This window comes from Trachymyrmex cornetzi, unplaced genomic scaffold (assembly GCF_001594075.2).
Source record: "Trachymyrmex cornetzi isolate Tcor2-1 unplaced genomic scaffold, Tcor1.1 scaffold79, whole genome shotgun sequence".
In the NCBI taxonomy this organism is placed as follows: Eukaryota; Metazoa; Arthropoda; class Insecta; order Hymenoptera; family Formicidae; genus Trachymyrmex; species Trachymyrmex cornetzi.
Genome location: NW_017300124.1, coordinates 206258 through 233911, shown reverse-complemented (window position 1 = coordinate 233911; position 27654 = coordinate 206258). Strand labels below are relative to the sequence as shown.

The following is a 27654-nucleotide window of genomic DNA, read 5'->3' as shown; positions in this document are numbered from 1 at the left end:
GATTACGGCTTCGGGCAAGTTTCATGTCGTCGTCGGTCTTCGAAAGGTCGTTAAAGGAAGCTCAAGGGAAGCATTGGAATAGCTGTTCTAAAGAATAGATTACGTCATGTTTCTCTAGACTAGACAAAAATCACGAGCTTTTTTATGTTAGTGTAGAGACTTAATGAAATTGGAACATAAAAACCTCGAAAAAGATATCCAAAGAATTTTGTTTATAAATTTTGAAAATTGTAAACTAGTAGTAATATTTAAAAATTAAAATTTCTCAATATTTTGAAAGAGACATATATAAATTCTAATAAATAAATAATTAAAAATTAGAAATTTTTTCATTGATTAAAAAGAATCGAATGTAAATAACAATATTTACATTAAATTTTTCTATTATAAATTTCAAACATTTAAAGATTAAAAGAAGTTACGAGATGAAAAAATTGACAGATCTCAAAGGTTACATATGCCTAAAAATCCAAAGATTTTAAGAAAATCTTAAAAAATTCATTTAAAAAAATAGAGTGTACGTTAAAATACTTTTCATTATCAAAGTAAAAAATGCATAACAATGCTACTTGATAGTCAGAATTTACTCTATTACATGGTTGTAAGAATATAATATTATTTTTATTAAAACTGACACAAATGAAAAAAAAATTTTTTTAATATATTCTATTTTCATTATTGTTAGTCTTTATGTTTTCTCTGTTTTATATCATATCAATATGGAATAAATGCACAAAATATAAAATTTTAAAGATATAAAAGCTTACAATTTTATATGCTTTGCAAATGTGACAAATAGAACAAAAAATTGTTTCAATTTATTTTTTAATATTGCTAATATATTGTTCGTGTTAGCAAGAATAGTAGCTAATTGAGCTTTTATATATATATGTGAATAATATTAAAATTATTAATCCTAAAACTCTTACATATATTATATGACGTATACGAATTTTGTAAGTAGCATCACAGGATTTCATCAAGAGTATTATTTATTCCATGAGATTTATATTGATTATTTTTGCGATTCTATATTTCTACAGCCAAATATTTTTGCAGCACATTAAATGCCAGCTTTGTCAAAATGAATAATGATTCCAAAATGAATATGCCGTTAATATTATGCACAGTCAATATCCACTGTTTAAATGGTCAATCATTGTCGAGAGAATATATATCCGTCAAGTATAATAAATAAAATCAGTTAATACTCTTTAGTCAGAAGAGGATTGCGAACGATTATGAGAAATAAAGCTGGTTTGTATGTATTTATTGTAGGAAGATTATTATGTGAAATGGATTTTACATGTGCAAAATATATATAATTTATAACAATTGAAAGCTTTTCTCTGACTAAAACAGGATGTAACATATAATATTTCTTTTTATTTTTTGTTAGAAACTAATAACAAAATAAATATTGTTTAATATATTAATATGTAAACAATTAACACACAGGCTTGTCTTTTTAACGGTTCAAAATCTAATTTTTTATAGCTTTATTTCGTTTTTAATTTATATAAAATATATATATTCTTTTAATTGATAATGTAATCTTCTTTCGGACTCTCCAAAATTGAACACAAAAACTTCAAGAACACTCTCATTCGCCCTTGTTCTTGAAGTTTTTGTATATATTCTTTATTTTTTTTATGAATTAATTTCGTGTATGTGTGTGTGTGTGTGTGTGTGTGTGTGTGTGTGTGTGTGTGTGCGCGTGTGTGTGCAGATAGTTTAGTTTACCTTTCGAAACTTTCAGAACATGGCGTAATTTATTAGCAATGCATAAAGAGCACGTTTGTCATTCGCTGGATGATGTACATGGATCTCGTGGTTAGTGATATTTAGTGTCCCGATGAGAGACGATTTTATTATGCAGCAAGCGTTAAACGCGCAGACTGTAATATAACACGAGCATTGAGAGTAGGTGTTAGTAGACACGGCATATATAAGTGATTGGCCTGGTTCCAGTCGACTTGCTAAGCTTCTCCCTATTCCCGAGGCATCTGTTTTTCTTACACAGCTTGCAAAAGCTAACACGCACATATTCCTTCTGCGAATACATGTCGCATGCAACAGACACACCCCATCAAATTGGTGGGAAAACTTAATCATCAGTGTCAAGAGATGAATCTTTTCAAATACGTGGAGAGTTCGCAATAATTCAATAACTATGATCAAATAAAATCATGATATAAGTTCATCCTTTACATTCTGTATACATGTAATAAAAAATACGTAAAGGGACGTATTTAATATTTACGATAAGGTATCTTTTGAGAGATATTCCGAAAATATTTTTGACATGTTTCACATTCGTTAAAATGTTTACTCCGGGATATAAACCAGTGACAGGGTTGACATCCTAGTCGTTGCAGTACACCATTCGATGTACGAACGTAACAAAAATAATCTATGCTCGAACGATCAGAAATACCACAAAAAAAAATCGTTGTCGCGTGATAAACCGGTCTGTTTTTATCAGCAGTGGCGATATTTGTGTTCGGAATTCCGCTCTCCATTTTTACGCAGGTTTCTATTGGCGCGTCGAGTCATTACGGCGATCCACGCGACGTTATGGCAACGCCAAAATATTTCTCTGTACGCGCGGAACGAATGCCAAACGCATATCCGAATCATAAATGCGTGGACACGCATTGTCGATCCGCAATAGGTCACGCCACTGCATACAACCGTCGCTTTTAATCGCTTGGTCGGATTACCTGTTATACGGATTCAATGTGGTGCCCGATGTGCACACGCATCGTCAAATGCATTGCTGCGTATTATCTCAAAAGACATGACCTGCTAAATTTATCATTACAGTTTTCATTAAATTTTTGGCACTTAAACATTTAACGTTGAACATTTGAATATTATATACGAGGATAGCCTAAACGTGCCAAATGTTTTCTATCGTGCGACTGTAGATTTTTGAATAAATTTGGAATTGAATTACATTTCGTAAGTGTAGAAAGCCAACATTTATCATAATTTTTGACATTAAGATGAATTCAAAGTCCAACATTTTTAAAAATTCAGCATTTTCCATCTCTATGTGTACGTTCGTTTTTTTAGATATTGATATTATAATATGTAAGAACAAAGCATTCGTTTTCTTAATATAAAAGAAACATGTTAAAATATACTAAAAAGTATAAAATTATCTTCTTTATTATAAGATTTTTCTGATATATTATTCTAATATATTATTTAGCAAGAAAAAAATAATGATAAAGTAAGAGTAATATACGATTTTAAAGATATATTTTATAATTCGAAAATATATTTTAACATATTCTTATTAATTGACGAGGTTGCAAATCCACTTAATGTAAAGCGCAGGTGACTCTTGTGAGATGTTTCAGAACGGTTGAGGTTACATCAAAATTCAATTACATCAGAATTAAATTTTCCACATTTAATTGCGTTTGAGAACACATTCAAAATATTTAACTTTTAGATACATGCCTGTTAATCTCGCAAAATAAGTACGCGACACCGTATACATAAACTTCGATTCAAAGTCGCGATTCAAGCTAAAGTGGATTCTATTTACTCGGTGATCCTCGTGATCTACTTTCCAGCACTTGGTACGCTCAATATGCATATTCAGGAGTCCAAATACAGTCTCGTTAGCGCCAGATCAGTGGCCGCTGTGCGTACTGCTCTACCGAAGCGTTTAGAAACTTCAAAGCGATTGAGGTAACTGGTAAAACTATCCGAAAGACCTCGAAAAGCAACAGCCGAACAATGAGAAAATGTTTCACCATAGAGATTTTTAGCTATACCATACTAATTGTAACCATACCGTTCTGTAACAGTTTATGAACACGTGTACGCAGATCTAAAGAATGAGAATTATAAAGCAGCTTCATTTCACTGTACGAGTAATTACAGACAGTAATTCATTCGTTCTCATTATAAAGTAATTTAATTTTCATATGTCGAATTGAATAAAAGCTTTATATTTTTCATAAAAATTGAAACAATGCTCAGCACAAAAGAAATACTAGAAGATGATATATCCGCTTTGCCTTACATATTAATAATGTATAAAATCAAAGCATCTTTTTTTAATATATTAAAAGTACATATATTTTAAAAATTATCATTAATTGCATTTAAATTTATCGATAACAATTCTAGACTAAAGAAAAATAATTAATAATAATTATTTTTTTTTATCGAGAGTAATATAATTTTTATATTAAGTAGATATTATATTTATGATAATTTTATATGATAAATAGATAATTTCTTTTGAAAGGGAAATACATAATACAACGAAAATAGGATTTTCTCCTGTTTAAAAATAGCAAAAGAGATCTTATTGTATTTTTTCTAAATAATTTACATATATATAGATTTGATGCACTTTAGAGAGAAAAAAAAATTAAACAGGTCATATGTAAACAAATATGTTAAAGAGTCGTCTCCATATTAAACTTTTAATAAAATAAAAATTTAACAAAATGTATCGTATTCATGGACCAGTTTTATTACAATATTCTCAAGACACATATGTCGAGAATTATTCATAAAAACAGCATATTTGAAACAAGACTTTGTTAAATTTTTATGAATATTTATAGTTTATCACATACTTAAATGTAAAATATTATATATATCGTTTGATATTAATATGAGCTGCTTCATACATTTATGTGTTCATTTATACGAATATTTAATATAAGTCCGCTAGATACTTAAATACGAAATATTATATTACCCTGTTGATATTAAGTTTCCGTCATATATTTTGCATTTAATAAAACATTAACATTAACATATAATAATTATTATTATGGCAATCTAAGTTTAGATTATTAGCCCAATACTAAATTATATTCAATATAATATATGACTATAATCAAATAATTCAATTTTATTGTAATGAATAATATTAAAATTTCGAAGTAGTACATTTGTGTGTATCATGTGTATCTTTTCTTCCTCTTTTTTTAAAAGCTAGATTATTTTGATCTTTGTTCTTTATGTTCTCAACGAAATATATTCTTTAGTAAATGTACAAAATACTTATTTTAAATATGTTATAAAAAAGAGAAAGAAAAAATATAATCAATATCTTGTATTAAAGAGACTATAAAAAGTATTGTTGTTTGTGTTTGAAATTGATATCGCGAGAACTTTCAATGACAAACGAGGACAAAGTATGTTATAAGTTCCATCCGGTTCTCTCCTTTAATGCATGTTACAACAACCGCTCTTTTGCAAGTAGAAGCGTCGATTCGCCGGATGTTTATCGGCTGTGGTAGTAAGCGCAGGAACACGTTCGAGAACGTATGCTTAGAAACAGCCGCTTGCGCTCGAGAGAATCTGTTCGTTGAGCACTTCTTTGAAGACGTTATCTCGAAAGGCTTAAAAATATTACTCGCGTCTCTCTCTCTCTCTCTCTCTTTCTCTCTCTCTCTCCTCTCTCTTCTCTCTCTGGCGGCGTAATATAGCACGTGCCAATATGATTCTCAAGCCTGTGCACGCTTCATTGACTTTTCGTTGAGGAAAGATAAACCAGCAAAAAGTTCTGACTCTAGAGAGAGGGCTGTTATCATTCAATGACCGAAATGTGGTTTGCTTCTGTATGTAATATTGATGCTAAGAATATTTTTGAAAATACTCTTGATGTCAACAAAGAGTCTTTTGCGTTTGTTCATGAAATTTTCTGCTCGGCAATCTTTATAATTGTTCTTAATAGTATAATAAACCTACAACATTCTCGATCGTGAAGAAATAATTTTTGTTTGGTGTATTTTTCTATAATCCGGGGTACTAATAAAAGTGTTGTTTTAAGCGTAGTTGAAAGAGTATTGTTATTAATAGTCTTATAAAATAATGTAAAAGAATTGCTGAAGAGAGACGAAGAAAATTATTAGTTTGTTTCATCGTGCAGTATTAAAAAAAGTATTCCGCTATTATTACTTTCATTAACTGTTCTTTAACTAACTTTAAATGTAGAATACAATTTCCGTTATTATTCAAAACAATAATATATTTGTATTTTAATATAAAAGTAATTGTATAAATTAATTTACTAAATAGCAATAAATTAATAAATAAGGACAAAAAATACGGCTAATTAATAGCAGTGTATTATTATAACATTTATAACTTTTCGGAAACATTCTACATTATATCAATAAATAATCAATGCGTATTAATTTACATAATTTACATAGAAGGATAATAAAATTTGCATAATCCTGTAAAGTATTTCGAGAAATTAAGAAAAGTATCGGTGCTTGAGAATGCAGCGACGAAGCGAAAATTCTGCGAGCGCGTCGTCTATTTCGCATGCTAATACGATTCCAGCATCGAGAACCGCCATCGCTGCAAATGCAAAACGCCGTGCCATACGGGGTTTTTGCGTGGATGCAATAAACAATAGATAAGGTATTCGACTGAGGTGAAAGACGAAGTACGATTACGGCAGGTACGTGTCTTGCTTACGAATCAGCTATCGCTGACTCACTGAGCTTCTGTCCGATAAGATAAAGCTTATCACCGATGGTTGCGGTGCAAGACTAACCGCTTTCTTTGCCTCCACTTCACGTTGTTATTTTCCGCGATTGCAGAAACGTTCCTTGAAACACGTTTCAACTCGAACATCGCTAGTTACTTCACAGAATCAGCAGTTCTTAAATTATTTCTTCTTGATTGGTACAATCGAACGTAATAGTTTGCCAAGATAAAAGTTGGTTAATTGAAAGCGTGTAATTATTAAAGAATTTGCTATCGATTAATTGTAAAATTTTTTTTCTAATTTCGTCCATGTTACAATCAATTATGAACAGTGCTTAAGAATACATTTCAAGAAAAAAACAAGAAAAAAAATTACGTGATGATTAGTGATAATTATTGGAAAATCAATCAATATAATAACAATATATTTGTTTATAATCACAATATATTTTCTACAATATACGATTTTAGAGAATGAGTGATATGAATATTATAAAATTTCGTGAACATGTTTCAGAATAAAAAGGAAGAGTAAATATTTCTATGAATATTAGGTTGTAAATACTTATCGAAATAATGAACATAAAGAGGCACAACTGAATGCGCCAATCATACGTACTTCTCGTATGTGAAAAGTAATGGATGATATTTTGGGAATCTCTTGTCAAAACAAAAAGATGCACACCTGAAATTTTTTAATAGGATCATTATTCGATACTACTGCATTTGCATCTATTATTTTGATAACAAACCATATGCAACTTAATATTCATACGAACATTTTGTTCTTCCTTTTTATTCCGGAACATGACCACAAAATTTTAAAACTTACTTATGATTCACTCTGTCTAACGAACAATTCAGTTTGCGTGTGTAAAAGATAATGTACGTGAAATTTCGTCATGTTTAATAAACGTGCGCAAAAACAGTGAGTTGAATGCATGAGAATGACATAAATTTCATTACCACAATGTAACACTAAGACAAACTATAATTTACGAAGCTATCATTTTCTCAATGAATCTTTGAAACTGGCAATCTTCGCTCGCATTACAGACAATTTCGACTTTAATGTAAAAGTTTGCTGGCTGAATTATGAAATGTATCTACATTAGGATAATTACAGAGATAGAATTACTGACGAATGCATTGAGGTCGCACAAAACGATATAATAAATAATATCAAAAAGATTTCCAATTAGACAATTGCATAAAATTCGAGAATATATATCCAACCATTATATCCATCTCTCATCTCGTCAATGAAAAAGCTAGAACCTTTTACTAGAATTATACCTGGTTCAAAAAATAATCAAATTATTCATCGCGTGAAAGAATAATATAGAAAATCAATCAAAATGATAGGAAAATAAAAAAATAGGATATAAGCTTATTGATTGTCATACTAAAGTCTTAATAAGAAAATTTAAATTTGTTTAAAATTAAACTGTTTCTCCTTTCTTGAAAAATCTTTAAATTTGAAACAAAACATATAAGAACAAAATGTTACAGACTTTAAAAATTCTACAATAAAATAAACGACAATAAATTATATTCGAACAATTTTTGTGAACGTATCAAAATCATCATAATTATTTTCATATTGTTTCAAAAATTCAAATTAATAACTCGTAAAGTTAGATAGCAGAATGAAGATAGAACACGTTGTATCCACGGTATCAGGTTCAAGCTAGAGGAATAGGCTGAAAAGTTTAAAGATTAAATTGCAGACAGATGCGTGTGTGTAGAGTGTTAATGTGCGATTATTAGCGCACGGTTATTAATTGTTTTCCATGAAAAAATCGACAACCAATTTATTTTCGAGGCTCATGTTTGTTAAGATATTATGTAACCAATGACTGAAACAATGCCGGGATGAAATGGGACCCGTAAGGAAGGAATCAGCTAGAACCGTTACTAGCTAGAGCCCGGAGCGAGCCTAGTCTGTTAGCCAAAATAAACAGAATGTCACGGATATAAATAAAGCTTTCACTCTCTTCGTTCTTCTTTTCGTTGAGCTGTCGCACTTGACGTTGTGACAGAGGCCCGTTGATCGGTGTGCATCCCATCGGAAATACCGCTAAAATGGTTCACCCACCGCTACGTCATTGACAAGAATAATTATAGGACAAGATATTATGTTCGTCCTCCGTTCAGTAATTTTCTCAATTGCGAGGTTAGCAATACGATGTTAGCATAAAATAATACGAATTGGTAAGTAGAAATGAGTTTCGCTTACATTATCTTGAAAATCTTATAGAATTTCTTTTAAGAAGTTGGCATTGATCGAACAGAAGAAAATTTCATCCTTGTGGAAACGTTCGTCTCGTTCATCACTGGTTGACCCAAATTATTTGGAAAACATACATCTCAAAATTTATGATTGTATCTTAAAATTTGACTTGATGGAATTTTTTTGATGGCAGACTCAAATTTAATGTCTCAATATACGTTAAAAACAGTTGATTTCTTTTCTCATATTAAAAATTATTAAAAATTTGTCTAATGTCATTAACATGATCCGTATCGAGTCAATTTTTAATGATTTGATCACTTCGCGCAGGTCTCCGATAATCCACTATTATTTTGCTTATGTTTGTTACATTAAAAAAACATAAGTTAAATAACATATACTTATCTCATAATGGTTAAAAAAATTATAAAAATTATTATTATAAAAAAGAAAGCCTATCTCTGTCCACTTGTGTAATATTAAAAATTATTTTATAAATATGTTTCTTTTTATTATTAGCCAAAATATCAAACAGCCTAAAAGTCCAGCATGGGTCATCAGTGACTCTTGCGGCACGAAACATGATAAATAATATTCTACAACTATAGTTGCTATTTAATATCATTCTTCCCCACTGGAAGTTTATAATTTCATAAATTTATGCTGATAAATATCGGAAATTCATGAACAATGTTTCAAATAATTCATAATAAAACAATTTAGTTATATAAAAGTGTCAATGTGCCACGTCTTCAAGAAAATAAGTTTTGCGCTTTCACGATAAATCTCGCGTTTTGTACGCGAACTTGCGAGTTGCTTTATCTGACTTCGGCTTATGTCAGTTGCGGTGTTCATGAGATTCACCTAACGACAAGACAACTATAATACTCTGATACCAGAAAACGTTCTCCTCTTGTTTACTATTTTCCCGTTTTACCAGGATTTGCATGTAGCTACAACGTACTATTCATGTCGCCCGCCATCACCGCGCACGTCCCGCATCCTATATAGAAAAATCCTTTTCCGTATTGCACGTGCGCGTGGTTACGAATAGCCTGATCTCAGTTTCGGTTACACCACGTCGTGTCTATTCATTTTTATATATAACGGATGTTATGCACTTGTACCCCAGTTCCATTCGCTTTGCTGATGTCATAAAACGAAATTGTGCTACTTATTAGTAATTCAGTAAATCAACAATAATTCAGATAAATCAAATAACTATCATAACTAAGATAACTAGATTTTATATGATCTAATACCTATTATGTCCTATTCTATAGAATTATTTTATGTCTTTTTTACAATCATTCTGATAGATATTTAAGATTTGTATAAATATTTTAAATTTCATTTAAAACGCATGAACGGTAATTCCGTTGGCTATTCTTGTAATATGTTACAATGAATTTTTTAATTCTGTCTTTACATTGTATTTTTAAGCGTCGCATTCAAGTGTATACATATTATACATTTTTTTTTATGATTACATCTTTTAATAAATTTTAATCTCTGCATTTATTATATTTTTTTTCTCAACATAATAGAGATAATAATATTATTTCTTTTTGTATTTCGTAATTTACAGATTTTCAAGGAAAATATGAATGTAGTAGGGATAGAAAGCTTTTTTTAAATTAAATGTAATAAATTTATATTATATTATATATTAAATTTGTATTATATTATCTAATCATAACAATGATAAAAGTTATACATAGATTAGTAATATATATTTCCTACAGTCCTCAATATTTCTTTTTTATTATTTCGAATTTACAAATCTCTTTTCTCTACTTTTCTTTGAATGATACTGTTATAAATTTTAATTTTGTTAGAAAATATATCATTTTAATAAGAATTACATCGGGAAGAAAAAGGAAAAAGTCTATTACACCATTGGATAGGATCCATTGTTTTTTGCTACAATTTATTCTTTCTTCATTCGTGTTATTATTTTATTTGTTGTTATTGCACTTTATTGTATTCTAATAATGCTCCATTTGCTATTATGTTATGTATTCTAATACTTCTCTTATACGTTATTATGAGGAAACATATTTAATTGTTTTAAGGAATTTTAGAAATTGTTCGTAAAGTGTAGATTTTCTTTTTAATTATATGACCCCAATTGGATTTCTTTCCTATGGTTACGTTTTCATCACTCAGAATTATCTTTGCTAATTCGATTGAAAAATTAAAGCGAGTTCAACTGCGAAGCCGTCACGATTGAATGGTTAACCAATGAAGTAACTTCTGTTTAACGCGTAACTGCTAGTAAACAAGATCGAGCGTCGGTCCATGTAACGTGGTTACTTGATCCAGGATCTTGTTCATGCAACTGCGCAAGCTCGACCGTAACAAACAAAGTGTCAGAATCAGGTTTCGGTTAACGCTAAACGCAAGGTGTAAAGCCGCTTGAATCTTGGCGTGATTACAATTTGGCATGTCATTTGCACACAGGCTACGCCTGAAACGGTGTTGCGCTTCGATGTAAAAAACGACCGCGCGTGAACATCCTTCGTGGGGGGAGGAGTTCTTATGCAAAATAAAAAAAAAAAGAGGAAGACAAACGGGATGAGTAAAAAAGGGGAAAAGGAGCGTAAAGGGTAAAGCATGGAATGAGAGAGTGAACGATCATGCGAGAGAGAAAGACAAGAAACAGAGAAAAAGGGAGAGGAAAGAGAGGGACCGAGCGGTCCAGCCCAGCGCAGCACGTGACGGGTGTCGTTAATATTTCATTAGCATTCGTTTTGCGTCGTCCCACCGACGTGGCCGGTTTTATGTACGCTTTACGTTACACCCCCGTCCAGCCGCTAGTCGAATTTTTATTGCTAACGCGGTGCAGTTATCCGTAAAAAAATCGCGCGTTTTGCCACGTTCGTTGGCTCTCCTGTTGGTTTTCGCAGTACTATCCGCTGCGCTTTTCGACGTTCTCGAATTTTTACATGGCACTTTTTCGATCGATGGAAGAAAACTCAAAGTAAAATCTGCTACATGAATATCTAATTCATGCATCACGAGGGATGATTATCTTTCTCCTACTTTTTCAATCACATTTTTCACTTTTGATAAGCTCTTGAATAAGTTTTGATAAGTTGTTAAAAACAAGCATTAAATTATGATTTGTTTAACATTTCATTAATTCATAGTACATATATATTTATTACTAAAATGTATATAGCAAATAGAATTTATATTTTGAATTTATAAAATACGCGGACTTCACAGCATAATATCAAAGAAGAATTAGTATTAATTAACCTTTAGATAGTTTTATTCTTGTAGCTCTAGCTGTATCTAGCACTCTTATATATCATTCTTGTATAAATGATTTTTCTGAATGGGACATTTAAATATTATCTACGTATTTAGAATAATACTTAGACTAATATCTGGTATTATTCTGAACAAAGCGCCTATTCCCTCAAGCCCTTCTATTTTTTTTATTGTACTTTCTACTTCCTTAAGAGTTAGGGAATTGTAATATTCAAAATTTTTTAATATCTGGTATCTTTACAATGTCTGTGATTTATGAAAACATTTATGGAAACAATTGTCCAAATAAATTTGTCAATGAAAAAATCGAGAATTTAAAAAATCAAGTAGATAAAAAAGAGAAGAATATGCCACATAAGAATTCGCTTGCAAATCGATTCTTGGTAATTGTATGTTGTCGGCAAAATTTGTTCACCTCTGCCCATTCTCACAATTCTCTTGGCCTACCTTATCATCCTACCACTTCATAGCTCGCTTATGTCTTCTTTGACTACGCAATCTCGACAAGCCCCTCAATTCAGCCAATTAATTAGTATCTAATGAACGTGCTTTGAGCTGCATTCTCCGCCGAACGAAGAGAGTTAACTTTATCTTCGCAACCGTTATTGTTGTCTTCTCTTTCGGTTATACCGTCATGCCACGTTGCTCGAAATTCCATCCTTAATCGTGCCAGAATTTCGAAGCGATCGAGCGATCAAACAAGATGCTCGAAAATTATATTTGATGTTAAAAATTTACCTCTCCCTAAAACTAGACTTCAATACGTACGAAAAAAGTTCGGAGTTTGTTTCTAATGAAACGGATCGGATTTGTAAAAAATATATTTGACGTAACATGTTACCACGTCTTTTGATTTCCCATTAAAATTACATGCTTTTGTTGCTATAGTGTATTATCACGTATTTTTCTTTAAATAAATCGATGGATAAAACAGATTGTTACTATCTCAACCTTTGCTGAGTAAGTATATACAATAAAAGTGCAAATTTTTTTCTCATGAAGTAACAATACTTTGGTTTCCTTGAAAATTAATTCAATGCCATTACTTATAATACGTTCTGAATGTGTCGCAATATTAAAAATTTAATTAGCAATCTTGGCGCGTTTCAAAAAAATAATTAAACTTTTAACTCACCATTCCGATTCTCGCTGTCGGCCGGCTTCATTTGGATCGGATGGCGCATCTGAAAATAAAAGAAACAACGATATAGTTTTGCACTCCCGTACCTTGAAAGCATCCGGGCATACGTAATAAAAGTGAAATTTATTATTGATAAGACTGCCGATATCGTCGGCGTTAGAGTGCTAGTTCGAGTGTAAAGTTCATTTCGCGCGCTTTTTGAAAAATGCAACGATGAGAAGTCGTTTTCCGCGGTTTGCGGTTTGCTCTCGTTGTAGTTACATTGAGACGAGTGCGAATGCAATTTGCTTGGTCTTATTCTAAGGATTCTTTCCTATTTCGTACACGAGACTGAAAATCGAACGCGATATAACGCTGGAAATTGTTGGAATGTTTTATAAAACGTCATATCATCGGCTCAAATACGTATGTGTGTCGATGCAACGCGCTGTTTCCGGCAGGATTGAGAAAGTTACTTTGTAAAAGTAATTAATTATCCTTATACGTTATTCTGAAAAGTATTACGTTATAGTTACTACAGTTACTTAAAAAGTAACGAATCGTTACCTTTCAGTTATTTTTCTGTTAATTTTTTGGATTACTATTTTAAATACAAGATTTAATATACATTTTGAACACATACATTCTAAATTATTTAAATACAAATAAGAGAGAAGAAAACCATTTTGGTCTGTTATTTTATTTATTATAGTAAACATTCAAATAAAGTAATTGCAAAATATAATTCTTTAATTAAAAAAAAAACATCTTTGATTCATCTTATATGAAATTATCATAAAATACATTCCATTAATATTTTAAAAATAACAATTTAAATAATATATAATTTGAATAATTAATATTTATAATAATTAAATTTAATAAGTTAAATTTAGTAATTTATATAAAAATAATAATAAATTATAGTGCCAGTGGTTAAACTATGTGTTATAAGTAAATTTAATTAATTAATAATTGATATTAAAAAAGTTAAAAAAATTAAATAAAATTATTTTAATAAAAAATTTTTTTATATAGTGAAATATGTAAAGATTTAAATATAATTAAAGAGTTATTTAATATTTAAAGATAAATAAGTTAGGGAAAGAAATTAGGATTAGATACTCTATTATTATTATAATTTAAAAAAATATAATTAAAAATTAAATGTTAAGCATTAAATTTAAATAATTTGGCGGTATTTTAAAGGGTTAGAGGAACTTGTTAAATAAATTTTTTTATTTTTTTTAATGCTGCATTAGCGATTAAATATTTATCTGTTTTTTAAATAAAACCAATGTTCAATGAATATTAATATAAGTTAACATTTAATTGTCAAAGAATTTGATATAAGAATTTAAAAAATTAGAGAACATTTAATGATTAAAAAAAAATCATTAAAATTCTAATATATTGTACTTTCCTGTAATGGCAGATATTACGATAGCAGTGTCCGTTACAATGATATATTGAGAGGTCATCGAAACAGATATTTTTTGGGGTAAACGATATTTATGAGTGAAATGCATGGAAATCGTGTTTGGAAAAGTAGATTCATCGTATGACCAATCGCTTGTGTGAATATGGAAATCATTTCGGCATATTCGTTGGAACGTATGCAATGAGATTTTCTGCGCAATGAATTGATGACTGGCTATGTGCTCGCGACAAATACACTAGATCTTCATAAACAGATAAGAATTGAGAAGCATCAGTGCGTAGTAGTGCGATATACGTATGATTATTTATTGTTCGTTGTATTAAAATCGATTTATGTCAAATTTAATTGTGCGGATTTTGCTGCGGGATAAAATTCATTACAAGTGAATGTTTTGGCAATTATGCGATTGAAATAGAGTACATACGACTAAACGATTTTCGAGTAAATGAATGTTATCGTGATAGAATATCGTGTGTAGGCTCTCATATATTTTTCTGTGTACGTTTAAAATACTCATATTATTTCAATATTGTCAAAATCTTCGAATAAAAAGTGCGGTCAATTAAATCTTTTTATTTTTAGTAGCGAAGATACGCGAATATAATAGCTGAGTACAATAGTCAATAGACCTCTATATCGTTTATGATGCTTTGTTCTGCAAACATTGCATCCATAGAGTAATTATCGATAATATTTAATCGCTATGTATTGCTTTACTATAAATATACTTCTTAAAAGATTAAAATTTTTTAATGTAATATTCTTTATTATATGAATTTCTGAATATATGTATATCGTTTAATAGCTGCAGCTACCTGTCTTATAAAGACTCATAAAAAATTAGTGAGATGATTATTCTTTGCAAATAAAAATGCAATAGCTGTATCATAAAGTTAAGCTCTTCCAGCCAAGATGATGCATTATTGCGCCATAACAAAATAACTGCATGTAAAAGAAAGAAAGAGAAAAAAGAATTACGAAAGGGAAACAGAAAGGGACATCATTTATAGGTATATTGTGATAGAACCTCTCTTTCGATGAAAATGGCAGCTAGTCTAACATTCCCATTTATTATGATGGTTATTACATGCCAGAAAAATAAGCCATCAATTTTTACGACATTTGAATTATATCGATCGAGCAATTTATACTTCAACGAGAGCGATGAACAAAGAGTTCCGATCTCAGCCACTTTCGAAGTCCTTATTTTTAATTTAATTATTGGACTCGTTAAATTTAACGCCGTCACAAAGTTCTAACGACGATGAGAAAGCTCGATGGAAACATTCAAGAGATCCTCGATGTGCCGCCAGTCGTAATGAATGACTCACGGCATTGCGAGAAACGGAACAAGTAAGAGTATACTCGATCAACACGCCGTTGCTAATCTATTAAAGACGAGCAACCATATCATCATACCGTTTTAGAATGACGAAAGATACTATAAATAAAGATAATCGATAAAAAGATATATTTACCAGAAATATTTGTAAAAATGTTAACATTTGATTGTTCAAACATAACATACATATGAATTAATAAATTAGCCTAAAAGGAAGTTTCATTTTAATAAAATGTTATTTCTCTCTTTGTTCATTACACAATTTATTTATAACCCATTTACAATTCTTGATTTTTCATACTTTTTATTTTGTAAACTCTCAATTGCACAAACGTTTATTGTGAAAGCTTTCACTCTTCTCTATAATAAATTTTTAATTATAATTTTTATCTAATAATTCAATACATATAAAATGATGTTAATATTCTCACATTATAAATATTTTATTATATATTCTCGAATTTCCTAAGATTTTGATCCCATAGTGCAGAATAACTACAAAAGTATGGTATATATGCATGTACATATATAGGATGTAGATAATTCACTGTGAATTATTTAGACATTGAGAAGATCTAACTTTGACCGTTACAAGCTTGAATATGCTTATACTTAGTATTTAATTTCATATCGATCTTAAAATCTTATTATTGTCCGTAGTACAAACTTTTGGATTTCTATGGAACGTCTGTATCAAGCTTAAATCATCAAATTTTTAGTTTTCGATCTTTCTGACATTCACATTTATAAATTAATACTGTAAATTTTCAATTTCATGAGCAATTGTTTTGTTCTAGCTAGATCTATGTATATTAATCTATCTAGTTCTATCTAGTTCTATTTAATTCTACTAAACATTTATATGTATATCCTTTTTCCCTAATTCACAATCTTTATAATAATAAAGATATATCTCATATATCTTTATAATAATAAAGATATGTCTCATATATCTTTATTATTATAAAGATTGTGAATTATACGAGCCTTTCCACAGATAATCACATTCATAGACAGTCTAATTCCGTAGATAGTCATTTTCATAATTCCTTACATTTGATGTAATCCGTTGAGCAATTACGATCGTTTTTAGTAGTGCACGGGTTAAGACTTCCCGCAGAGCACGATGTTCGCTGAGAACTCCTGCGCTCATTTGCCATTCATTCCCGAAACTGGGTTGCTTGCAATTGTGCCTCCGGTTCTATCTCGCAGCCGTCTGTGTCGGGAAGGATCACCCCAAGATTCGAATTCGATATCCGTATCGACTAGTGGGATCGATATGCCAAGCCAGGTATAATCGGCCCACCACCCACGATTGCGATCGAAGATTATGCGCATCGACTAACGACCCATATACCACAACGATGATGCAATCTGGAGGCACCAGATTCGCTATATAGAGTAGTAAGCTCGTATACCGATACGAGACATAACAGAGTACAATACTATGCAATAGCTTCAATGTTTTAAGTATATTATCTTATTGAAAAAGCTTAAATTTTCAATTTTTGATAGTTGACGTCGGAATGACATTTGATTTAAAAAATGTACATTAACTTATGAAAGTTAAATATTTTCAATAAGCAGTCTTAATGATTTAAGATAATTTTACTAACTTAATTTCTGGAGAACTATGACACACTTTTAACAATAACTTTCTCATTGTTAGTTCGAATTGTGTGGTTTTTGGAATTGTGCATTTTTAAGATGTCCTCTGAATGTTTCACACTAATTAATTGATAATTTATTAAAATATTTTAAACTCTATATATATAATTAATATATTCCAAATTTTATAACACCTTTTATATATATATATATATATATACAGAATTTTCTCTCCTCAAAAGTTCTTTCAGAATATTAAGTATTAACGTACATCACAGATCTGATTTTTTACTTTTAGAAAATAACAGCCAGATAACGAATATATTTTGCTTGTATATGATTTCAAGACGTGTCATAATAATAATTTTTCATTAATCCTCAGCATAGCTAGCAATATAAATTAAATAATCCAACGGATCAAGACTATATTACACGCTCATAAATAGAGCATTGGATCGCTCGACTATGTTGCTTGGAGAAATGCCTGCTAGCCGGCCTCTTAAATCAACGTGCGGAACGCTCGTAATACCGAAAACCAGTTGTGTAACTATCATATGCAAACCATCTTTGAACCTTTGTGAATATTTTAGTCTGATGCTTATAATGGCCGAAATTCACAAAGCTCATATTTAGAAACAATTAGCTTTAACATTAAAAAAATACAAAATAATAGTATAGAGATTAATCTGAAGCTGACATAAATCTGAAAATTCGCAAGATGAATTATAAGAATTAAAAAAAATAGTTTCTGATATCGTGAAAAATATAGTGTAAAAAGAATTCTGTCCAAGAATAAGACGAAGCATCCCGTTCAAGGGTGCGCGCTATCTTGTTGCGAGTGAGTTCAGAATATTCTATTTGCGAATCTCCTCGATACTCCGGACGCGAAAGAATTTCTCGTATCGCACTGTGAGAGCCAGCTTGAAATTCATATCTATGCTAAGCGCGTGGCGCGTTTGGGTTTAGTATCTTCCGCATCGTACCTTTATATTGCGGCCGATTCGGTAATTTCGTGCATAGCAATCCTGCTTAAAGTCGACGGATGGTTTGATCCGTAGGCGAGGATAAACTTCGCCTGCTTGATGAGATTTTTATAGAGGCCCCGTAATTCGAGACGCGCGAATTTCGGTGAGAAACACCGAGAATATTGGTGAGAAATTTGGGAAAGCGTGGAACGATACCGCAATATCCGGCAAAAAAAATTAAATGAAATCCCACGGGTCTAAATGTTCCCCGAAACGTTGATATCCTTCGAATAATAAAATATCTGGAATAGGTGAAGCATAATCGGCTTTCAGTCTTCCGAACGTACAATCTCCTTCTGACGGACTGCAATTCTCGATTTTTAATCTAGAGTCTTCCCAAGAAATGAAGTTCAACAGTTTTCGTGTAAAAGAAGGAGCCGCCAGCACGAGTTGGAGTTACACTCCTGAATTTCTCCCAACGTTCATCCTCATTTAGGAAGTGCAAGTTTTCTTTCGTAGAAATTCTTTTTCCACATCATAAGCCAGAGGCCAATCTTTTATCTTGCTAAATTTTAATCCAACCATATTAATAGAGAACTCTTGAAATACTCACAATGAATTATAATATACATATACTATATTATACAAGTAGTACATAATTGTTTATAAAACTGAATTATCGTATTTAATCAATATCAAATATTTTTTTATTGCAAAAATAAATATAAATTGATTTATTTTATAGGTAATATTATTTTACAGAAACGTTTCATTTTTTTATAATAATTATTTTGAAATATTTATCATATTAAGTTATATGAGTATATTTATAGTTTTTATTATCATGATATTTAATCAAAAATTCTTGCACTTTTATAAAGGAAATAATATTGTATATTAAAAGTTCTCTGACTAATAAGATCTTATTAATGATTTGTAATTTTTTCCAACTTCTGATTTATCAATATACTCCATTTTTCATGGAAGTCTTTTTGTTTCATTTCATTACTATTTTTTTAATAATTCATTTGTATATTCATCATTTTTATTATATATTCTACTTCTTTACATATATTAACAACATTTCTTTAAGATATTGAAAAAAAGTAGAATTGTTTGGTTTCAACTATCTGTGTATCTCTTCCGTTTCGAAAGGAAGACGAAGGGAGAAGACTCGATTTAAAGTTACACCTCTGCTTACGTATTCTTGCGTCTCACTCATTTCCAGGATACGCCGAAGCTCCTTTTATCCTTCTTCGCTCAGCCGCGTCCGGACTACGAAAGTAGCAGTTCCGCTTTCCTGCAGGAACGGTGTCGTGCATCGCGACGCTTGCTGACTTTAGCGTCGTGACTTTTAATCTCGGCCCCATTGTGAGGTCGGCGAAGGGTAATTTTTATAATCTTGGTGTAAGGATGGGGGATAGTGTGACGACTGGATTTAAAGTTGCGCCATCCTCTCTCATCCGTGGCGTCACACTTAAAAAAAAAACCCTTTTCACCTGATCTACTAGTCCTTTTCTTTCCTTTAGTCTCTCTTGTCTTCACCTTGAGTCACGTAAATTCTACCATCATCTTGACTCCAATCTCCTTCCTATGCTTTAATCGTCGACAAAATTACAAAAAGTGGTAGTCCGGACTACTTCGCCACTTGCTGACTCCGACTTTTGCAACTTTTAATCTTCACCGCTTGCTTGTTCGTATCAAAATGGTGATATTTTTCATGATATTTATGTAAGAATTCATATTTGTTGAGATGTTTGAGATGGTTGAATGTTTTGTATGGATATATAAAATTTTAAACAGAAATAGTCATGCTTAAAAAATATAGAACAAGTCTCGGAATTTATAAAAATAAATATCTTCTGTTAGTCGATATGTTTTTCCAAAAGCTTTCATTATTTTACATTTTTGATTAAATTTAATAAACTAAAAATGTTATATTATTTTCTAAAATTATTCATTTGTTTTCATGAAAACTGTTACTTTGCAGGAATATTTTATTGAATCTGGAGTATGCGATGCGCACAAGTGCGGTTTCATATATTTTATATTTATACAGTTTCAATCTGTATCCTATATGCAGTAGTCGACTTTTATTTCAACAATATACAATAATAAATTGTGTATCTATTACTTGCGAAAATTTTGTATAAGCACACCAGCACTTTTTGTTTATAAAATTTAATTTTTTATAAAAAAATGTGAAAATATTTATGTTCTAATTGTATATTTAATATGGTGGTCAAGAAATTTTGCAAACAACATTGTAGTTGCAAGTTCAAAAGAATATATATACAATATTTTTTTTCATTTACAATTTCCTATGTAAAAAGTCATGCATATTCACTGCATATTTTTAGAAAGTTCAATTCTATCAAAATCAAATATTTTATTTGTTTGATATTTTTATTTTGAATGCATGTTTGTTGCCTTTTGCGACTTTAGATATTTGCACATAGATAGCACACACGCACTCATACTATCAGGAATATAAAAACACAAAGAAATATTTATAACCCATACTGTGAACTTTTTTTATCTAACGCACAGAAAAACTCTCATATACATGCTGCAAAATACAAAATTGTCAACTTTGAATACTATCGGCAATGGCGATAGTACTCTCGATCAAGAAAAATTCGCTTTTGTTCATCCCTGCCCGCATATTTCCCACCAGATCTCTCGACTGTGCGGTATAAATTCAATATCCACACGGTAAAAGCCGATCGGCCAGGGTGCGCTTTGACATTCGAGGGGTTGCCGAAAGTGACAAGGGCGTGTAGGCGGGGTGGCTGGGATGCGCGGCGTAGGTAGCGGGTATTAAAATCGACGTATTCGACTCAAGGGCTCGGCCGTCGTATCGCCAGTTATAAATTCGTTTCACGTACCGCCACGTCGGGCAGCGTCGATAGAATGAAAAAAGGCCACGGCGAGAGGACGGCGGGGGAAAGAGTGGCGCTGGCCGGAGGGATGCTTTTTTTCCCGATGGTTGGCGAACGCGCGCACAGCGAAGAGAACCTCGTGAAAAATCTGCATGGATTTTAGCGACGACGCGACGCGAGTCGACGCGGCGGGGAGAAAAAAAATGCGGCCGCCACGTGCATCCGCGCGAACCGACGCTTGGCGAGAAGGGTTGGGCGCCGCGACACGGCGAAACCGATGTTCTCAATGAAGGGAAACATGAAATACGAGAGCGCCGCGCCGGTGGCGCGGCAACCTGGAGTGAGAAAGGATCAATTTCTGGTCGATTTTGCGCGACGGGAGCAAACATGCTCATCAAATTTATAGCCACGCGCGTTTGGTAATTCTGTCTCTCAAGATCAGTTTCATCAATGTCATTTATCATCAATCGCGTTTCCCTTGATTCTCTATATTCCTGTAGTTCAATTTTTATTTAGAGATTTTGTACAAAAAATTGGTCAAGTTAATTTCAAAATTAATCAAGATCAACGAGTGAAATAACAATTGTTACTTAATAACATACGGAAAGAATGGTTTTGCTAAAGAATCCAAAAATTTAATTTAATAGATTCAATTTTGTTGGATAATCAAAATAATTATATAGAAGGCTCAAGCTGATTGCAAGAATGTTAAAACTTTTCGCAATATTTCTCATTATGCTTGAGTTTTCTGCACAATTATTTTATTAATCCAACAAAATTGTTTTTAGATCTGTATCTACTTAAATTTTTATATAGCAAAATCATTTTTTCCGTGTAATCATTATTTTATGATAATTATTATATTATAATAACCGACTCAATTATTAGATTATCTTGCAAATTGTAAAAAAATCGAATTGACATTTTACTGCGATTACTAAAAAGAAATAAAATAAATGATAAATAAGAGAGAACATAACTGAAGACTCTCGAAGAAAAATTTAATTCCACGTTTCATCAAATGTATGAATGATAACTCTGTAAATATTTCACTATTAGTAAAATTGCGATTAGCCTTATAGTTGTTTCACAAATATTGAAATTTATCTGCTATCGTTATATCGATGTAAAAAGGAGAAAAATGAAACATAGAAAATGTTGTCTATATAAAACGGATATAATCATTAAATGTATGAACATGTTTTATACTCAATTATGATAACATCAGCTCAAGTATTTTACGGACAGTGAAAATTGATTCTATACTGTAAGTGTTGGAATGCTGCATGTGGCGGAACATTAATATTCTTTATTAACAAGTAGAGACTATTTTTGGACCAAGGATATGCGGGTCGACAGGGACAAAACCAACGTTCTCAATGAAGGGAGGAATGAAATACGAGAGGGCCAATGGCGTGACATACTGGAATAAAAAAGAATGAAATGTTGGTAGATGTTATGATAGGAGCAAACGTGCCTATCAAATTTATGAATAATGGTTGTTTGGTAATGTAACCTGCCGAGGAGATGTAGATAAACATCAATATAGATTATAGATCATCAATTCAGGCATTTGCAAAAAGTGGTCTTTTAACCCTTTGCAACATCACGCACGTTATATATAGCCCAAAATAAATTTCCTGTTGTAACAAATAACAAAAACGATTTTCAGCCAAAATACACAATAAATCATACGCAGCACGTTTATTGGAAAATATAAATATATGCATTTATAAAACAGAGATTTATTTAAACATTTGTCAGACTTTATTTATAAACAGTTATTTAAATACCTACTGAATAATCAATCAAATTGTCTGATTAAATATTATCATTAACTAAATTATAAGCATAAAGATTAAAATTTAATTGCTAACTGGTCAATGATAATAATTAATAAATATATTGACATTTACATAAAAGGAATAATATCATTTGGATGCCGAAAAGTTATCGTATTATTTTAATACTTCTCGAGAACCAAATTCTTATTTCCATTACATTAATAATTATTAGTTACGAAATCGTTTTGAAGCTACAAAAATATACTTCTTGGGTGATTTTGAAGACCGATGCACTATTTACGAGCGATCAAGTACACCAATACATATACGGGAAACGATATATTATCACATTTTGTGTGCCGCCATCGCCCAGACGTATTTCAGCGCCAGTCGCAGAGAATGCATAAATTTTTATCGCAACACGACGGCGGCGTCATCGTTATCACGACCGGAGACCCCGGACGAACACCGACGGTTTCCGGCGCAAGTTGTAAACGACGCGTCGTCATTCAATTTCCGCTACGCGGTTTTCTTCAGGGAGGGAAACCTCTTTCAACATTTGGCGTGACCGTGAGTTTTTGAGAGTTTTCACGACTTATCTCGGTATACGATCTCGTCTTCATTTCCGTCGCGCGTGTCGCCGGCTTTCGTCGAGTCGCCAGTCCGGAAAGCTGGGGATGTCTGACGTCTTTTCATGAAAAATTAGCGAATGCACCCGTTTTGTCGAGCAGTTCGTAAATTCGGACGGATCGATCCGGTACACATTTGGTTTTTGCGACTTTACTCTTTCTCTCTCGTATTGAATGAACGGAAATTAAACGATACCTGCGGATGATATATTCGAAAATAAATCCGCTTACTTCAGACTTGGCAGAACGAATTTAAATCCACTTATATGTCTAAAATAAAGTGCGATGTAATAAACGTAATAAAACTATCGATTAAAGTTCAAATGTAGGAGTTCCATACACAATTTATTTTCTTCTAAAACAAACATGACTAAAAAGAAAACAGTTTGAATATCGATATTTTTTTTAACAGAATTCGTTTCGAGAATAATTTTATTTTTACTTACTTTTTAAAAGTTTTTCTATGCAGTAGTTTTTTTTTGCATAGCAAGTCATCTACAAAATTAGTACAAACTCTAGTCACAAATCTTTAAACAAAGCTCTATTCTGACGTACATCGCGTAAATCTTGGTGCCCATAGCTAGTCAAAGGGAAGTGTTCCAGAAAATTGTAGGTATAATAAAAGCTTTATGTCTTCCGTGAGAGAAATAAAAAAAATTATGGCCCCTACTCTTCATAGAAAATGCAGAGAATAGTTACGAGCCATAATTTAACGCGAAACGAGTGACGCGTGCAATCGAATCCGTTGCGGCGGATTTTCCGGATTTCCTATCGGTTTTGTCGCACGCGCGCGAAAAACTTTTTAATAACTCTTACGTTTACATTGGCTGGCCTATTCGTGTAGTACGTGAATAATTTTATTATTTGAAGTATCAATCATCCTTTTTAATAACAATTGCTAAATGTTCGTGAAAATCTGAGATTAAAAAGAATTAAAATTTTTATTTTAAAATGTACTTCCATATTCGTGATGAAACATGAAACTCACACTCTTGAATTACAGTAAATCGAGTTAAATAAAATTATAATTAATTTTTGTGTAGTGTTATAATTGAGGGGATCGGCGGAATAAAGGCACATTCTACTTAGGCCCTTTTTCCGGTAATTATAGCTTTTTCATATAGCAAGTTATTTTAATTTTTATATTATCAAGATTTTGTAATTAGGCGTTTATTCCGCCCATCCCCTCAATTGTAAGTGTATCTCCAGCATTCTATATATATTTTGCACTATTGAGTTACAACAAAATTGAAATGAACACAAATCTTAATGATTGGTAAAATGTTTAGGGATTGAGAATTATAAGTATTAAAAGATTGGTCTTTTTGGTGAGGATCATTCATAAAATAAAATTTTTTGACACAATTATATTGACCGATATTCCAGATATACCGTAATATTTTGCCACAAATATGATTTTGCCGCAACTGCTGAATCGATTGAAATAAATAATTAAAAATTGGCTCTTTTTCTCCGCATTTTGACAGCTAATCTTCTCACGTGCGATTATAATTATGACCTTACAATGTAATTTAACGTTCAACGATTGGCGCGCGTTGCAGTCAACTGGCCGAATTTTCCAGAATACCAATAGGGCACTAAAAGTGATTAAATTACTTGGCAAGCCAGCATTCGGTAAACCAGGCGGTGATTGATACGCGTGGGTGTGTGCGCGCGTTGCGCACGAGCGACGCGTAATCATTTATGCGTGACTGACGTCTGTTTACTTGTTACAGATTTACTCCAGCATTGTATGATCGTCCGGTTTTCGTCAGCGGTCTAAACATGATCATTCGGCGCGAAGGGACGTGTCGGCGAGAACGTTTAAACACAAGAAATGATTTTCCTCTTTCCCTCCGACACGTGAGTTTGTGTACGCACGAGTCATTTCGAGATTGTACCAGGATCTTCTTGCTTGATCAGTTATTTTGTAAATAAATGATTTTAGATACAATGTTAAATAACAGTTAAACAAAAGGAAGTGTCAAATTTAGATTAGTGAAGCGACAAAAAAATTTTGGAGAATTTCAACTTCAGTTTTCTCAAAGTCTGATATAGTAAAACGATTTTCATGATTTGGATTTAGCACGTCAAAAATTATAACAAACATCTATTCTGATTAGAGTTACTTGACCAAAGTTTTTTATCAATCAATGTAATTAATGAACAATGAATAGAAATTTCTAAAATTCGAGAGATATACATGCCACATCGAATTCGATCTGATTGTTACGAGGCACATCAAAGAAAGTTCCAATTAAATACTGCATTTGTTTGTCGTTTATATTATTTATTGTTTGCTCGTGTTATCAGTTAGTAAGTACATCAATTTTATACAGTCTCTTTCTTTTTCTTTATTTATCACTAGCATTTTGATTTTTACTTCTCTTTCTCTCTTATTTTTTTTCTGCAAGTGCGAATGTATGTATTGCGGGTATCGTATGCGCTCCGTTTGTGCATCACTTCTCGTGACACTTATATTAAAACTCAAGAAGTTCACGACTCGCAATCTTTCGCTCGCAGAATACAATTGCAATTGATTACCTTCGCGATGACTTTCGTAGGAGCTCGTTTCGCGCTCGCGCTATCAATTTCCATTCCGCGATTCTATCCAGCATGGGCGGGCGTTTCCGTCAGCGTGGTGCATTTCTCAGGGAAATGGGAATCGATTTGAAGAACGCTGCTGCGAAACTGCAGTTGGCAACACGCCCTCTGCCTGTATGTCCCCGAGCGCCATCGGGTCATCCCTCTGGTGTCCCATTCCGGCGGATCAAACCCTCGCGCCTTTCTTTCGCCATCCCGATCTCCTAAACGTGCACTTTTTCACTGTCCACAAAATATCTTTACGGCGGCATGTGCGATGTGTCGTTGCCTTCCCTACCTTTCTTTTTCTGTTTACCGCGATCGAAGAATTTCGATTGCTCGATGAGCAACGGTTCGTAAAGCGATAAAATCGCAAACATAGTAAAGAAAATTGTCATAATGCGTTCGTATATTAAACGATATACGAGTATATACATTTTATGGCACATTACTGCAAATCTAATAATCCTCATCATTTTTTATGTATACATAATCGATACATGCAGCTCCATCGAGAATAAACCAGGTTAGATACATACATAGATACCAATAGTAAAGTCAAATAACGATGACAGTAAATAAACATGACTTATACAATGTTGCTGTTTAAAAAATGGTAACCGAAATATTTAGTTGGAAATATTTCTTTCAGCGGATACGTTTTGTTGAAAATTTTTATCGGATAAACATTGTTGACTGGACATTTTATCAAGCAGGCATTTTATTCAATGTTTATTCAATTTTACATCCTTCTTTCCCTTCGATTTGACACGCACCACATATCGCATACACTATACATCACGTTACATGTAATACTCGTACAGTATATGATCCACAAGATATTACAAAGTAATATTACACTGTAATATTATAACTTATCGTTCACTGAAGAAAAGTGTTTGGTATTTGTGACTATAGATAAGTGCAAAAAAATAATTATGTAGATATAATTAAAATAATAAAATAATTATAATTTGAAAAGAGAAGCTTCATTTTATAGTTATTTCTGTAATGTTAGTAATAATAAATAAATATATATATATAATTTTAAAAAAATATATATATATGTATAGTTAGCAGAGCGAAATAATTATAAATTATAATTAAATTATAGTAATTGCAACCATTTTTTCTCTCAGTATATAAGGAAATTTATATTTCCATTTTCTCTTAATTCTCTTATAACAATGGCTCGACGTTGATACTTTATCAAGAAGCATATTACGGGGTTAAACAAGTTAGTATAACAAAGAAGACTATACGGATATATGCAAAATAAACAGGATGTCTTGCATTCATGTCGAGATC

At 31.8% G+C, this 27654-nt stretch overlaps 1 protein-coding gene across 1 annotated transcript in view; it reads right to left on the bottom strand.

Annotated features, from left to right (window-relative positions):
- The window catches only part of LOC108768359 (CUGBP Elav-like family member 2), a 219853-nt gene that overhangs the window by 59187 nt on the left and 133012 nt on the right, over window positions 1–27654 (bottom strand). Inside the window, exon 5 of the mRNA XM_018518759.1 lies at window positions 13128–13176. Coding sequence (XP_018374261.1) covers window positions 13128–13176 — 49 coding nt within the window. The remainder of the gene's footprint in view (window positions 1–13127; window positions 13177–27654) is intronic.